The sequence below is a fragment of the Mytilus galloprovincialis genome, chromosome 10 (genome assembly GCF_965363235.1).
Source record: "Mytilus galloprovincialis chromosome 10, xbMytGall1.hap1.1, whole genome shotgun sequence".
In the NCBI taxonomy this organism is placed as follows: domain Eukaryota; kingdom Metazoa; phylum Mollusca; class Bivalvia; order Mytilida; family Mytilidae; genus Mytilus; species Mytilus galloprovincialis.
In genome coordinates this window covers 6,363,985-6,380,631 of record NC_134847.1, presented here as the reverse complement: position 1 = coordinate 6,380,631, position 16,647 = coordinate 6,363,985, and the positions used below count along the sequence as shown (strand labels likewise).

At 34.2% G+C, this 16,647-nt stretch overlaps 1 protein-coding gene across 3 annotated transcripts; it reads right to left on the bottom strand.

Annotated features, from left to right (window-relative positions):
* Positions 1 to 1,298: 1,298 nt before the first annotated feature.
* On the bottom strand, positions 1,299 to 14,875 carry LOC143049746 (steroid 17-alpha-hydroxylase/17,20 lyase-like). 3 transcript variants are annotated; one of them, XM_076223455.1, is made up of 10 exons: positions 14,706 to 14,875; positions 14,118 to 14,195; positions 11,930 to 12,028; positions 8,690 to 8,783; positions 7,938 to 8,093; positions 6,001 to 6,212; positions 4,759 to 4,881; positions 3,924 to 4,028; positions 3,190 to 3,324; positions 1,299 to 1,735 (listed from the first exon to the last, which is right to left on the bottom strand). In XM_076223455.1, exons 1-10 carry the CDS (start codon positions 14,848 to 14,850, stop codon positions 1,383 to 1,385), a joined length of 1,500 nt encoding a protein of 499 aa, XP_076079570.1. In that variant the 5' UTR covers positions 14,851 to 14,875; the 3' UTR covers positions 1,299 to 1,382. The 3 variants fall into 3 exon arrangements, with proteins under 3 accessions (XP_076079570.1, XP_076079571.1, XP_076079572.1); XM_076223456.1 differs by lacking the exon at positions 3,924 to 4,028; XM_076223457.1 differs by lacking the exon at positions 7,938 to 8,093.
* Positions 14,876 to 16,647: the final 1,772 nt, after the last annotated feature.

The window sequence follows — 16,647 nt, the reverse complement described above, 5'->3', positions numbered from 1 at the left end:
TCGGTACATTGTATTTATATGTTCCCCTGTAATGCGCTGTACGGGACACACATAGACGGACGCCCTGTACATTGTATTTCTATGTCACCCTGTAATGCGCTGTGCGGGACACACATACGACTAATAATAAAAATGTTCCATAATTCCAGCTTTCGTTCAAATTAAAGACAAATGATAGCAATGATAGTGCCATTCCATATCTTTTGCTATGTATGTATATATTCGATTTCGGAGTATGAAAATAACGGTTCTTCTTATTTGAATAAAGCGAATTTTATTATACAACAAAAAACACTAGAGAATTCAGCAGTACAACAAATTAAATATATATAAAATGACAAAACATCATTCTATTTTAAAAATAGTATTTGTACATTGTTAATATGAACCCTGTGGCGGATTCCGAGAGAGAGTTCCGGGTGTTGAATCCCCACTCTTTTTTTTTGACGATCATTGCATTTGAATGGGGACATATAGTTGGAACCCCCCTTTTTTAAATGGCTGAATCCGCCCCTGTTTCAACCTCTCTTTTGCAGTATGCAGATCCTGGCAGCGTTATATAATTTAATCATAAAGGTAAACTAACAAAAATTACGATCTCGGAGAAAAATTCAAAACAAAAACACTCCAATTAAATTACAAAATCTAAAGCTCAAACACATCAAAGGAATGGAAAACAGCTGTAGCACATGCTAAAGAGTATCATTTCAGGGAGAAGATATTTTGAAGCTTTGAACATGTTAAAATGATGGTACTTTGGTAACATATCAACTATGTTATTTATTTTCATATTAAAACTGACTTGACAATGAAGCAATAAGTGTACTTCATCATCTTACACTACATGTTTCCAACGATAATATTTTTTAGAGAATATGTGTATAGCGGCCTTTTTCTATTTCCAAATTGTGTTCACTTATACTGATCTTAAGTTTGTTCACAAATGACCACTTACCCTTCCAAAGCACCTGAGATTCGGGTTGCTCAGTTTTTAGTTTTCTGTGTTGTGTTTTGTAGACTTGTTGAATACAATCGGCAATCCTCGGATGACTCCGCTTCTCCCGTCAGAGTACGGAATCGGCCGAGTTGTGACGATTGTTGTTGAATATCCATTAGGTATCTTCTGCCTATCTTTTAAAGGTTTAAGTATCCTCAATAAATATACAGTCTTTTATATGGTGGAGCAGTATTATATATTCATAATATTGACGATTGAAAACACGGGAAAATTATTTGTTTTAACTGACTGTGTAGTAATCTTAACTGAATTTCAAAATATAGAAAAGACTGCCACACAATTGTGATAAAAGACATGTATTTGTCTATCATAGAAACACATTTGGATATTTTTATCTCCTCGCTAGAAATATACTTCTAGGAAGTCATGTCATGTTTCTGTCTTTAACAATTATTTCGAAAGGAGCTGGTTGTGGAATCAAACCAGATCCACCAAGTTTTAATTCAGGATTCGTTTCATCTGGCATGGTTATCTCGAATCTTTGCATAATCGTTGCAAAAATCAAATGAAGTTCTGGTTTAGCAATACTTTCTCCTAGACACACACGTCTCCCTGCAGAGAATGGTAACCAGCTTTCTGGTTTTATACCAAGTTTTCCATTTTCGTCGAGGTAGCGTGTCGGATCGAATTTGTCCACGTCTTTCCAATAGTTGGGATCATGGTGAAGCGCCCAGTGATTTATCATAACCATTGTATCCTTAGGAACATCATAACCTCCTGGAAAAGATTTGAACAAGAACAAGATCTATATTTGCCGTGATTTTATTAATTCTTTTGATGTTTTTTCTTTAATCATGTCATGCCAGCGTCTTTACAAATCTTACAATGTGAACAACAATTTTATGTGTATCTGGAACTACTTTTATCTGGTACGATATAGACTAAACGTTTGTAAGTCAAATATACCAAGTTCATGAACCCCAACCCTAAATTCAAAACATCTATAAAAAAAAAGGCGGAATGTACCAAGGAGCCATTCAAAACTGAAATGTCTAAGGTAAACTGACAACCGCGCCATGGCAAAAAACGAAACCAATCGAGTACATATAAGACTAAATAGAAAACGAAAACTAAATAGAAAAATATGAACCTCGCCGAATACTTGGGGTAAATCGGGTGATCTATATAAGCTGTTCCGGAAGGATTGCCAGATCCTGCTCCACTAATGACACCCGTCATATTTTTCATTGCAAGTCCACAATTGGAACTGATCTGTGGTAATATGTGACATATATATTCAATAACGGCCAACCAACTCGTTATGTCCTTAAAACTCACGGAGCATTGACTACTTTACCAAATTAGCACATCATCGAACCCTTGGGTAAATAACTTCTTTGTAACCCAGCACGCAGCAACACTCTAAAGAAATCATGATAGGAAACGCAAGCTCTGGAATACCTTAACAATTGGAAAAAACATAATCCATACATACTGAAGGCGCTGTTGGAATGTTATATAATACATAGAAATGGATAGTACCCAAATGCAAAGCTGAAATTATTGTTTTGTCGAAAAGATTGGTTCTCAACCGACCCTCAGTGTCAATTTTAGATGTATGTCACGATATGATTAAATATGTTTTGTTTTATTTTTTCTTACAGTCAATTACTGTGGTTGATGATGTTTACACAGTTTTGGTTGCTTAATCCAAATTATAGTAAAATTAAAATTGTATATCTGTTTGGGTTGCACACCCATTTTTTTGCAAAATAAGGAAACTATAAAAAAAAAAAAAACCTGTCATACAAGTGGGATGTTTTAAGTTAATGAGCTGTAAAACCAGGTTTAAACCACCATTTTTTCAGGAAACATTTGTCCGAGTCGTATATGGCAGTGGTTTTTCACTTGTTCCGTTGATTGGTAGTATTTGATATTGTCAGGTTCGATGGGATATACGTATTTAACATGATTCCAAAAACGCCTGAGTGAAGTTTGATATTTGGGAGATACTATATATATATTTGTAGAATACGAACTTTATTATTCAATTCAGTCAGCAATGAAATAGCTTGATGAGAGTGTATAGAAAAACTATATCAACGCACTTGTGTATCAAATACTGTACAATGAAAAATAAAATACCAACCCACTTGTGACAGTATCATATACGACCCCTCCGCCTTTCCCCCTTTACCACCCTCACATATGGTACAACGAAAAATACAAACCCACGTGTGTATCACACACGGTAAAGTGAGGTAGACCAAAGGCAGACACTGTGCCAAGTCTCATAGCTTCGTGTAATGTTGCTTCCGTGTAACTGAGACTTTCTCGATCGTTCACCCCGGGTAATCTATCTTTTCCTGTTGAAAAACAAGGTTAAGCTCATTAAGTTATGTATGTGTCTAAAGCATGAGTGACAAGAGTTCATCTTGATACGTCGACATGCTAAGAGCCGTCTGCTTTGCATTTATCACGAGACCGCCATGCGTGCGAGTTAAGACTCAGAAACTGTAAAGATCAAAGGGCCCGTGTCGCTCCCCTGAATCAATGTGTATCTTCAAAAATGAACACTCACCAATATTGCAGATATACTGCATATACATTTTCCCCCTTAAAATCACTTTCGGTTGGATTTTCTTTTCGTTTTTCTTTCTTTTTTTTTCTATAACTTTTTGCCCAAAACACAAACAATGAGTGTAAATCGTCATTTAAAGGGCAATTACTCCTGCAAGAAAAATGTACAATTTCGCCAATATTAACATTCACCTATTACTAGATATAATTGCTTTATTTACAGTTTCTCTCTATATTGTCGCTACGGGAACAAAGTTAAATTGTGAATATGCGATTATAATAATTGGTTTCAAGATGGTCAACCTCCTTCGAAATGACGAACAAAAGCTGAAGGTATTACTAAGATTAAAATTTACTACATTTTTGTAGTAATAGAGTTGCTCACCGACAACGTTGTCTATTTCTTCCTGAACTTTATTTTGGATATCTGGTAACCCAGCCATGTAACGTATAACAAAGTACAACGTTACTCTAGACGTGTCAATGCCACCTAAGTAAAGATTCATATCATTATAAATCCAAGTGAATAATGTAGAGAATTTAAATAATGGACAGTTCGACAGCTATAGTTTTTAGTGGTAGAAACACTATAACAGCCTTTACATAAGTATAAATACGAATATTCCTTTTTTAAACTTTATTTTATTCGTTTTACAATCACGTACCAATGGCTTTATTTTGTTACCCAAAGGTAACACTTGCACTGACAACATTAAACTGCACAACAATGTGCAAACCAATTATTTTCATAAAAACACATTGCATACCGGGTAATTTATAAGCCATGCATTTTTTCAAGTCGATATTCTTTCTCGTTTATTTCATTTTGTCCATTTAATAAAATTGTATAAATCTGCAAAACATTAAGAATGCACCCCATATACAACATAGTTTACCTCCAGATGCACTCGAGATATGCTCAATTTAGAATTAAGCTCTTTATTTATGATTAAATTGTGTAGACGGTTGCAGTAAATTAAATCACCATTCTGCACCATTGAAAACTTATTTTTCGCGACAAAAGCTCTTTAACTCTTTCATATTTACTTTGTCATAATTGCAAAACCAATTCGCGAAAATTTTTGATTGTGAAATTTCAAGTAATCAATAAACTTGATGCAGTAAGATTCATGAAAATATAATCATTATACAGTAAAATAACTATCATAAGAAAAAATCTTTTCTTAAAATCATCTTTCTGGATGGAATCGGCAACTCACCACGAAAAATGTCTACTAAAGTTTGTCTGAGATGTGTGTCTGTTAATTGTGACATCATTTCTTCATCTTGTTCTGCTTCCTTTCTCGTCAGAATCAACGAATCAGTCAAATCTCTTATATTATCTGAAATAATATTCTTTTAGATTTATAGTATTTAAAATGTTTAGCGTTTATTTCATGTGATGCATATTTAGTAGCAATGAATATTGATTATATACCTATATTATCAGCCCTAGGTTAAATATCATCCCAAGAGCCATATGGCCCGAGGGCTGATATTAACCGAGGGCTGATAATACATGCGATATGAAAAATGTCATGTTATGATCTATTTATCATATGCTTCAACAATGGAGAAAAATAACAGATTCATAATATATTGATCCTTTTACGTGGTTCCCAAATAGAAGTTCAAAGAGTGAAAAGTTCACGGACGTCAGACTCCAAATTAAGGACATTAGATATGAAATCTTTCTAACATATGCCTCAACAGAGAAGAAAAACATTTTAATATGGACGAAAGGACAAACAAAATAATTCAACAATATACATAATGAACACTAAAATTGAAAATGGAAATGGGGAATGTGTCAAAGAGACAACAACCCGACCACAGAAAAAACAACAGCAGAAGGTCACCAACAGGTCTTCAATGTAGCGAGAAATTCCCGCACCCGGAGGCGTCCTTCAGCTGGCCCCTAAACAAATATATACTAGTTCAGTGATAATGAACGCCATACTAATTTCCAAATTGTACACAAGAAACTAAAATTAAAATAATACAAGACTAACAAAGGCCAGAAACAGTAAACTTTTTTTAAAGTTACTTTCTAAATCATGTTTGAAACTTTAAAAAAATGCATTTATTTAATAATTTGTTCGGGTTTTCTTTGTTTTTGTTTTTATTATTATTTTTTACAATACACTTTCCAGTATCTAAATAATTGTTTTGTACACTACTTTGTACTGTTTTTCACTGGAAACGTAGCATTGAGGGTATTTTCCGGAATTTGCCGAGTATCACCGGAATGCCATGCGATAACGTTACGGAAAGGCATGTGATAACAGTCGAAGCATGTAATAAACTTTTCCTATCAGCCCGCTAAGCACCAATTGGAAAAATATGGAATTTACGTTAATTTAATGCTATTATCATACAGTAAAAATCATATGTTATTTAGTCTAAGTATATGATAAATATATGTATTATATATATATGTGTGACCTTCCAAATAAACTCACCACAATCAAACGTGTCTTCGTGTTCTCTAAATTTTCTTTCTATCATAGCTATCATTTCGTCGAAAATTTCTTTAACTGTTCTGTATTTCTTAGTAGGACAGATTTTGTACATAATCGGAAACATATCTTCCACGAAACCCTTTCCTATAATGTCTGTGAAATCCCTGTCAATTTTCATAAATCTAACAAAATCCGGGTCATCTAATTCTGCACTGTAAAAATGAAGTTAGCGTATTAATTATCACGAATTATGGAGATTCCTGCTTTTTCAGAGATTAGAAAGATGTGATGTTAAAAACTCCCGTCATAAACGACCTGTTTGACCTTATCACCCAAAACTCTTTCCACATTTAAAAGTCATGTTTTGAATTATATTGGATCACAATAACAAGTCGATTGACTGATTGATTGGATTTTGGTGTTTAACGCCTCTTTCAGCACACTTTGCAATACCATGACGCGTGCAAGTTTTCATTATTAAGAAGGCATGAGTACTCGGAGGTATCAACCGAACTTCGGCGGGAACTTTGGCAATCCTGGTGAATTAAGATCAGTGTCGAACGCAATTTGCCACGATATCGAAGTCGAACACAACTTGCCATGACATCGAAGTCGAACGCAACTTACAATGACACTGAAGTCGACCGCAACTTGCCACGACATCGAAGTCGAACGCAACTTACCACGACATATGAGTAGAACGCACCTTTGCCACGTACGACATAACCTCCGTTTTGACATTTTAGTGATCATTGGATATGAACTATATTTATACCATGATGCGACCGAGGATTCAAAGTCAATCAATCACTTATTAACACATATATAAATACTGACTATTGTCCAAGGATGGAAGATAAAAAAAAAATCATTAATTCGTTCATTTATCGTTTGGAATTTACACAAAAAATCATTAACAGAACGACAACGTGTTATAATTATTGCGTTATCTAATTATAATACTAGTAGGGTGTGTTTGTCGGATCATTCACTTCTGTATTCTTTAGTTTTTAATATGCTATTTTTATCAATGCTTTAAAATTTTTGCCCATTATTTTCTTTTCTTTTTTGTCCCTTTTCTTTCCCTTTTCTTTCTTCTTTTTTTGTTGTTGCCCATTATTCACGCTCAACTATCTATAATACTAAAATAAAGAGGTCCAATTTGTCAGCCGTCATGGGGTAAAAAAGACAGATCAAAGAATTCAACTTTATATATAGCTAATAAAGGACAATGGTGTTGATTAAAAATTACACCACTCCAGACCCCTTTGTTGTCCACATAATTTATATTGCCAATAATTAACAAGTTCCGGGTCGAATCCGATACCGATACCAATAGTCACCTGTTACCTATTACCTTATCTGTACTTTCCGCATCTGACAGGCGCACCACCATACGGTGTATTTAGGATTTTGCTATATTCACGGGTCATAACCACAGGGTTGACACTACTAAATTCAATCATTGTCATATTGTTCCCTATTGTAGTATTTTAATCAGTACGACTTTCTAAGATGACAATACGAATACTAAATAATCTGGACTTAAATTAAGGCGTATAGGTAGTTTTCAAATTGTTAGCCGGCATGACGTAAAACAGCGAATCAAAGAATTCAACTTTATTTATAACATATATAGGACAATACTGTTGATTAAAAAAATACTCCATTCCATGCCCTTTTGTTTTCCAAATAATTGATAAGTTCCAGGTCGACGGGTTCAAACAGAAAGATTTTGAAAGCAGAGAAAACTGTGCATCTTATAATCGGCATGACTTTATCAGATAATACGCATAGTTATATACTTTAATTCAGACACGGACCCGCGATATCACGGGTGTGTTCTAGTAACTGTTACAGTTTAATTTGATTTGTTTAATAAACAACTAATTATTTTTCTACATCGTAGACAAAAATATTCTATCAAATACAATTACCTTTTTCCAAAACAAACTGCATGAAGTATATTAAACACCATTAAATCAATGTAATTCTCGGGATCAAAGGGTCCATTTTCTTGAGCCATCAGAGATAAACATTTGTTCATTGAACTGTGAACAACTTCTTCTAACCGATTACCAGCTAAATATTGCCTATGAAATATATGAACCCAAAAAAGTTTCCTGTATTTTGTCTTACGAACTATAAAAGCGAGGATATCCTTTCGCCACCTTCAGTCCCAATCAAAACCAGTTCAAGCAACACAACATTCTCTATAAAATTGTTTCAAACTAGGAACTTGATATTCCATGGAATGTTGTTGGTTACTGTCTGATATGTCTTTTCTGTTCATTGTTGAAGTCTGAATCAGTCCGTTAAATTTTTCTTTAAAAGTATTACAAAATTTCTTACCTTTTAGGACCCTTTATGGGGTTTGCGCATTGTTAAGAGGCCGTATGTACAGCGACAAGTATTTGTCTTCCTTATTTTATGTGTTTTGTGTGTTTTGTTTTTCAACGGTTTTTATTGTTATTTCAAATTTTGTACTACATTGTACATAAAAAAGCGATGTCCGTTGTACTTTTGTTATAACAATGGGGTATTAAATTTCCCACTGAATTAAATGGTCAAATTGCTTTATAGGTAATGATTTTCATGTTCAGAAAATATGTACAGGGCGTAATTGACTTTTTACTACATTCTATTTCATTCGTTCAGAAAGGAAATGAAGAACTAATACACATTGTACCTTAATGCTTTTCCAGCAATTTTTCTATGAAGTTTCCATGTTGGTGTATAATTAGCAAAAGCAATATCCCTTCCTCCCTCTGTGAACACGTCAACTGCATGTGCATGTAAAAATTGAAAACAACATTATATAAATTAACACCGGTGTCAACGTGATGATCGTAACTGCAATTACGATCATCCCAATATGGCGGACACAAATTTAGAGAAATTTTAGAAGGCCAATTTCTCCACTTTTTAAAATAGCTTATTTTTAGATTTGTTTTTTATATCAAGAAAAATCTTAACAAGCATTGCCATTGAATGTGTTTTTCCAAAATGATAGAAAAACAATCAGAAGAACGAAAATTGAGATAAAAAAAAACACGATGATGATCGTAACTTCGTCTAAGGATGATCGTAACTTGGACATGTTTTTATAAAAAGATGATCGTAACTCAAAATTTACGATGTTTTCTTTTTCTTTAAATAAACATCCTATTTAGCAGTCCCGATATATTCGTATATCTGAAAATAGTATGTAATGGTAGACATGAAGTTACATTACTTTGATGTGTTTCTGTCGGTTTTTAACTTGTTGCCTGGTCTTGTATTTTCTTAATCAAACTATGACTTTTCAACATTGGTAGACTTTAGAGGGGACTAAGAGGGAGGGCCAGGGTTTCTGCATCCCCTTTTTGTGGGAAAAAATTGGTTGATTATATAGAGAATCAGTGAAGCATGACTGTAGCGGGCCTACTCCTAAGCAGCCAGTTCCCACCCCCTTTTATGAAAATCTCTGGATCCGTCACTAGGTTACTGTTGCCTATATTCACCCTGTGTTGGCTATTTATGTAAAGAAAGAAAAGCTGAAATTGATGGTATACACGTTCAAATTAGATTCCATGTTTTTTTCAAGCTATAAATCTTTACACTTACGGTATATGACATGTATTATTGAAGTTAATCGAAGAAGTTGTTAAGCCAAAAATATCAATAAGAGAGCTACTATTTGATTTTTATAGGGAAGGGGGGGGGGGGGGTGAAATTTGGAAAAAAGGCAGGACAGGAGTTTTGAGTAAAAAAAGTGGCCGGTTGAACAACATGGCCAAACAAAAAGACAGGACAACAATTAAGGTAAAAAAAATCGGGATGAACTAATGAAAAAAGGCAGGACAAAATAAAAAGGCAGGATAGAGATTTCAACTTTTAAAAAAATGCAGGACAATTTTTTTCATCCTAGCCCCTCCCCCCAATAAAAATCAAATAGTAGCTCCCTTTATTGATGTTTTCATTGTTGTTGTTTTTTTCATTCAACAGATATAGTTACACTTCTTGATGCTATATTTTTTCAACCTCTCCTTTAAAAAGCCTATATCTGTTAATAAATAAAATAATATTGTCTGAATTCCCCATAAATATCAGGTTCTCGAAAGGTACTTTTGTCCCTAAAAGTGTAGTAAAAAATTCTCTAATTTTACCAAACTGGCCATTTATATGAAATGTCCAATACCGTTTTTATATAAAATATATGTAATCAATATAAAGTTGTTAACCCCAATGCATTTTAATATTGAACTAGATAGAAAAAATATGAAATCTCGGGAAATCAGTCCCTAAAAGTGTAGTAAAAAATTCTCTAATTTTACCAAACTGGCAATTAATATGAAATGTCCAATACCGTTTTTATATAAAATAAATGTAATCAATATAAAGTTGTTAACCCCAATGCATTTTAATATTGAACTAGATAGAAAAAATATGAAATCTCGGGAAATCATAACCCCTTTTGGACTAACAAATAGGACGTTACCCTCCCCTCAGTGATCGATCATCATTATTTTCACAATATTAGTTGATAATGTACACTTTTTCGCATACCAGACAGCTTTATTTATCAGAAAATGCTTCGTTGGAACAGACAGTTACGATCATCTTAGATAAAAGTTACGATCATCGTTAATAAAAATAAATAAAAGTTACGATCCTCATCGTGATTTTTTGTAACTCGATTTTCATTCTTCTTGTTGCTTTTCCTTCATGAACGAAAATATATTTCAATGGCAATGCTTATAAAGATGTTTCTTGATATAATAGAAAGCTGAAAATAAGCTGTCAAAGTAGAGAAATCAGTCTAAATTTGTGTCCGCCATATTGGGATGATCGTAATGGCAGTTACGATCATCACGTTGACACCAGTGAATTAAGATTTATGGTTTTTGGTGTTTTAACGCCACGTTTAAGCACTGCAGTTAGGCTATTTCGTGGCGGCCAGTTTTTATTGGTGGAGGAAGACGGATAAAATAGAAAACCGGGGAAAATCATCGACCTTCGATATAAAAACTGACATTCCTAGTCAATTAAAATTGGAGTCCAGTGCACCCACACGAGCGGGGTTTGAACTCACAACCTCAGTGTTGACTGGCTAGTGATTACAGTAGTTACTACTTTTTCTTCTTTTTTTCTTTTTTATTGATCTTTCTTCATATAAATATATACATACGACAATTATTATATACACACATATCAAATCTCAAATCCATATAAACACATTTATATACAATATTATCACAGTTTAAAAATATCCATTCATTATTACAGTTATATAATTTATATAATTTTTATATTTACTTTCAAAATTTCCATTCTTTGTTAAAGTTATATACTTTATATATTTACTTTCAAAATATCCATTCATTTTTACATTTATATACTTTATATACATGTTTTTACTTTCAAAAGATTTCTCTTTTTCTTTTTTTTTTTCTTTTCTTCAATTTAAACCAACAACAAAAACTGTTACTACTTAGACCACTCGGCCACCGAGGACCCTATTCTCCTACAATTCATTAATAACTTAAGAGAATGATACATGTACGCTCTCTCTCTCTATCAATTATCATTTCTTTAGAATGTTTAGCTGAGCAGTCATTTATTACCCTCAAATATGCATAAAGACTCTGTAATAGGAACATTTTGAAGGCGGAATTTTTATTTACCAAGCACAGGCACTTGTCTCAGATTTTTTTTCCCTAAATACCATTATATAACACGTTATAAGGGATTTTTTTTCTGAGACAAGTGCATGTGTTACTAAGTACTTCAATGTTCAACATATTTTGATTCATCACTGATTTGACAAAACAAAAAATAAGCCATTATGAATCTTATCTAAAATTGGTAAAAGTGCTGTTATGTGGTCTGCTCTATTTTAGTGTACTAGTATTCCAAGGTTATGACAATGCACATAGTTTATGCATACCCGATTGTATAAATGGTCTGTTGGCAAAGTCAGCTTTCCTCTTAACTAAAGCCTCTGTGACGCTGTTGATATCATTTAGAACAACCATCTGAAAGGGTCCTGTAAAAAAATAATAGTGTACACGGATTCCACTGTACACTTGAAGCTCCGTAAACGGAGGGATTTACGTACGTGCATACATACTAACTTACAGCTACACAAAAAGTCATATATATTGCGTTAAAACTTCAAAACTGAATTAGGAATATAAAATTGTGTTGAAATAAGAAAATGACGATTGTGGTATAATAGCCAAAGAGACAAATTTACCAGAGACAAAATGACATGGGAGTTTACTGCTGTATGTCACCGTACGGTCTTCAACAATGAGCAAAAACCCATAAACATACTTAGTTTTAACTGTGGCAATAATTTGGGATTTGTTTTACATTGCTTTTGGTCGCAAATACCTGAAACGATTTAGTGTTTTTGTTGAAATTTGACCAATCTCAGGAAACTCTTGTTTGTAGTTGACCATGAACAACTGATTCTACCGGAGCTCTTGTTTGTAGTTGACCATGAACAACTAATTCTACCGGAGCTCTTGTTTGTAGTTGACCATGAACAGCTGATTCTACCGAAGCTCTTGTTTGTAGTTGACCATGAACAGCTGATTCTAACGGAGCTCTTGTTTGTAGTTGACCATGAACAGCTGATTTTACCGAAGCTCTTGTTTGTAGTTGACCATGAACAGCTGATTCTACCGGAGCTCTTGTTTGTAGTTGACCATGAACAGCTGATTCTACCGGAGCTCTTGTTTGTAGTTGACCATGAACAGCTGATTCTACCGGAGCTCTTGTTTGTAGTTGATCATGAACAGCTGATTCTACCGAAGCTCTTGTTTGTAGTTGACCATGAACAGCTGATTTTACCGGAGCTCTTGTTTGTAGTTGACCATGAACAGCTGATTCTAACGGAGCTCTTGTTTGTAGTTGACCATGAACAGCTGATTTTACCGAAGCTCTTGTTTGTAGTTGACCATGAACAGCTGATTCTACCGGAGCTCTTGTTTGTAGTTGACCATGAACAGCTGATTCTACCGGAGCTCTTGTTTGTAGTTGACCATGAACAGCTGATTCTACCGGAGCTCTTGTTTGTAGTTGATCATGAACAGCTGATTCTACCGAAGCTCTTGTTTGTAGTTGACCATGAACAGCTGATTTTACCGGAGCTCTTGTTTGTAGTTGACCATGAACAGCTGATTCTACCGGAGCTCTTGTTTGTAGTTGATCATGAACAGCTGATTCTAACGGAGCTCTTGTTTGTAGTTGACCATGAACAGCTGATTCTACCGGAGCTCTTGTTTGTAGTTGACCATGAACAGCTGATTCTAACGGAGCTCTTGTTTGTAGTTGACCATGAACAGCTGATTCTACCGGAGCTCTTGTTTGTAGTTGACCATGAACAGCTGATTCTACCGGAGCTCTTGTTTGTAGTTGACCATGAACAGCTGATTCTACCGAAGCTCTTGTTTGTAGTTGACCATGAACAACTGATTCTACCGGAGCTCTTGTTTGTAGTTGATCATGAACAGCTGATTCTACCGGAGCTCTTGTTTGTAGTTGATCATGAACAGCTGATTTTACCGGAGCTCTTGTTTGTAGTTGATCATGAACAGCTGATTCTACCGGAGCTCTTGTTTGTAGTTGACCATGAACAGCTGATTCTACCGAAGCTCTTGTTTGTAGTTGACCATGAACAGCTGATTCTACCGGAGCTCTTGTTTGTAGTTGACCATGAACAACTGATTCTACCGGAGCTCTTGTTTGTAGTTGACCATGAACAGCTGATTCTACCGGAGCTCTTGTTTGTAGTTGATCATGAACAACTGATTCTACCGGAGCTCTTGTTTGTAGTTGACCATGAACAGCTGATTTTACCGGAGCTCTTGTTTGAAGTTGACCATGAACAGCTGATTCTACCAGAAATCTCGACCTTTTGTTAGTGTAGGGTTCCTGTTGATTAATCTTTGATTTGATTTTAGTGTGTGTAAACTGTTTGTCTGATCGCTTTTATTTTATTAACTTGATGTAACTACAATGTCTTCCAATCTAATTAAAATATTGATCTCTGATTACGTTATACTACATATGAGTATAATGTAATCAGAGATCAATATTTTAATTAGATTGAATGTCTTCTTACTTACCAAGTTTTATTGTGAAAACAGGTCCATATATCTTCGTGTATTTTGCACATATTTCGTGAAGAAACTTGGCTTTCATAACTGAATAAAAATCAAACAAATACATTCAGTTCAAACGTAAACAAAACAAAAACACAAAATAATATATTTTCAAAATTTGCAAAACATGTGCAATATTGCTTTATCGATCATAAATATTACGTTTTTTTCAGATTAACATTTATAAGTAGAGAAATGATTTTCTTAGACTAGTGAAAAAGTGAAACAGTCATAGGACAAACATGCAAAGCCATGCACATGTAACTTGACATACCACTATTTCGTATATTCGTCGATAATGTCTTTCAACGGATTCCGTTTGGTTGCTTTCTTATTGACATGCATTCCACATGACCATTTGATTTTTACTGATATTAAACAATATTTTCGAGCACTAAACTCTGACAGTTTGAAAGGTTTTCGTTAAACGAAACAAGTATTCGTTGACACGGAAAGCTTATAAACAGTACAAATTGGATAACTATCCATATCAAATGTGGATAAAGTTTCTTATGTATAACATAGTCCTAAGTGTGTAAACAAAATACCTACCTTCATAATTCCCAATCAGAGGCCAGGCGAACGGCCCTGGTGGTAGTTTATGTTTCCATCTTTGACGAAACTTGTAAACAGTAAGTAAAACTATTATTCCAATCAGAAATGTCTGTATATTTAATGCAGATAAAACTGAAGACATCCTTCTACAATCGATGTGAAGCTAAGTATATCATACACATGCATATACATATATATGTAGGTGAACAATATATAAATAGTTTCACAGAGATAAATATCATTCAGTCACTCAGTCTGTATAAAATATGACCTTGTTAAAACAGAAGTTTGATTCAATAATAATCGGCGTTTTGCATTTGCGCCGATCTGCATTTCATTTGCGCCGATTTTTTCTTTCATTTGCGCCGATTTTTGTTTTCATTTGCGCCGATTTTATTACAGGTAAATTACAGGTGAATAGATATAAGAAGATGTGAGTGTCAATGAGAGAAATCTCCATCCAAGTCATGTTATTTTTCATTTATCATTATAGACCTCTTCCATTTGCCACTTGTACAAATGTAATGAATTGTCAATCACAACATGTATATAACTGTTGTCCCCTGCTCACCACTGGGAGGTGGAAGAAGGCCTACAAGATACATCTCCAGACTTTCTTTCGTTGTTGACCGTATCCGTAGTTCTTTAGCATCTGTCTTTCGGACATGGTTATGCTCGATCTGTGTTTTGACAATAGAATCCGTGGTAACTCTGGCTTTATACGATTTTATGGTACATTAGTAAGATATGTAGTTATGTTTGAGAACACTGACCTTCCGATATGTATGGCCCTCGATGATTGAAGAATTTACTTCTAGGTCCGTTTCAATGTGCAATATGACCATCAAGTTACAACGAAGTTCCAGAACAATATGAATCAAAATTAACTTAAACATTGATGATAAACAATTATAACCAGATTTTACCAATGGTATAGCACAGTACATGTACAAGTTTTAACTTACCTGTAAATCTAATTAGGAGCAAATATAAAATCGGCGCAAATGAAAAAATGAAATCGGCGCAAATGAAAGAATGAAAATTTTCAAAATCGGCGCAAATGTCATACGCCCATAATAATATGTTTATCAATGAGCTCTGATACCATGAATACGAGTATAAGACAAATACAAACAATTTTACAATGCACATGCATAGGACAACAAACCGTCTTCATTTAACGCTCAATTAAAACACCAACCCAACGACAAAAACAAACAATACACATCTATAACATGTATAACACAGCAAACCGTCTTCAACAAAAGTTTACTGAAACAGCAACCTAACGACAAAAACAACAAACAATACACGATCTATAGGACAACACAGGGTCTTCAACAATATTTTATTGAAACAGAAACCAACGACAAAATCGAACAGTACACGTATGTAGGACAATAAATGGTCTGCAACACTAAAAAAAATTGCTGTTTCAATACAATACACTATTGTATTGAAACAGCAACCCAACGAAAAATACAAAACAATACACACATAAAGGCAACAAACCGTCTTCATCAATAATCTATTCAAACAGAAACCAAACGACAAAAACAAACAATACATATCTAAAGGTAACAAAGGGTCTTCAACAATATTTTTCCGAAACAGAAAACCAACGACAAAATTCAACAATACATATCTATAGGACAGCAAACCGTCTTCAGCAATATTCTACTAAAACAGCAACCCAACGACAAAATCAAACAGTACACATCTAAAGGTATCAAATGGCCTTTAAAAATATTCGATTGAAACAGAAACCCAGCGACAAAATCAAACAATACACATCTAATTAACGAAGAGTCTTCAACAATATTCTTTTGAAACAAAACATCAACGACAAAATCAAACAATACACATCTATAGGACAACAAATCGTCTTCAGAAATATTCGAATGAAACGGAAACTCAACGAGAAAAAGAAACAAAACTA

Bases quoted from the DNA above. Each gene is read 5' to 3' on its own strand.
- LOC143049746 (XM_076223455.1), bottom strand. From the start codon at position 14,850: ATGTCTTCAGTTTTATCTGCATTAAATATACAGACATTTCTGATTGGA. The intron at 8,094-8,689 runs GTACAATGTGTA...TATATTTCATAG, and splicing joins ATTGCTGGAAAAGCATTAAG to GCAATATTTAGCTGGTAATC. The intron at 4,029-4,758 runs GTGAGTTGCCGA...ATCTTTACTTAG, and splicing joins TTTAGTAGACATTTTTCGTG to GTGGCATTGACACGTCTAGA.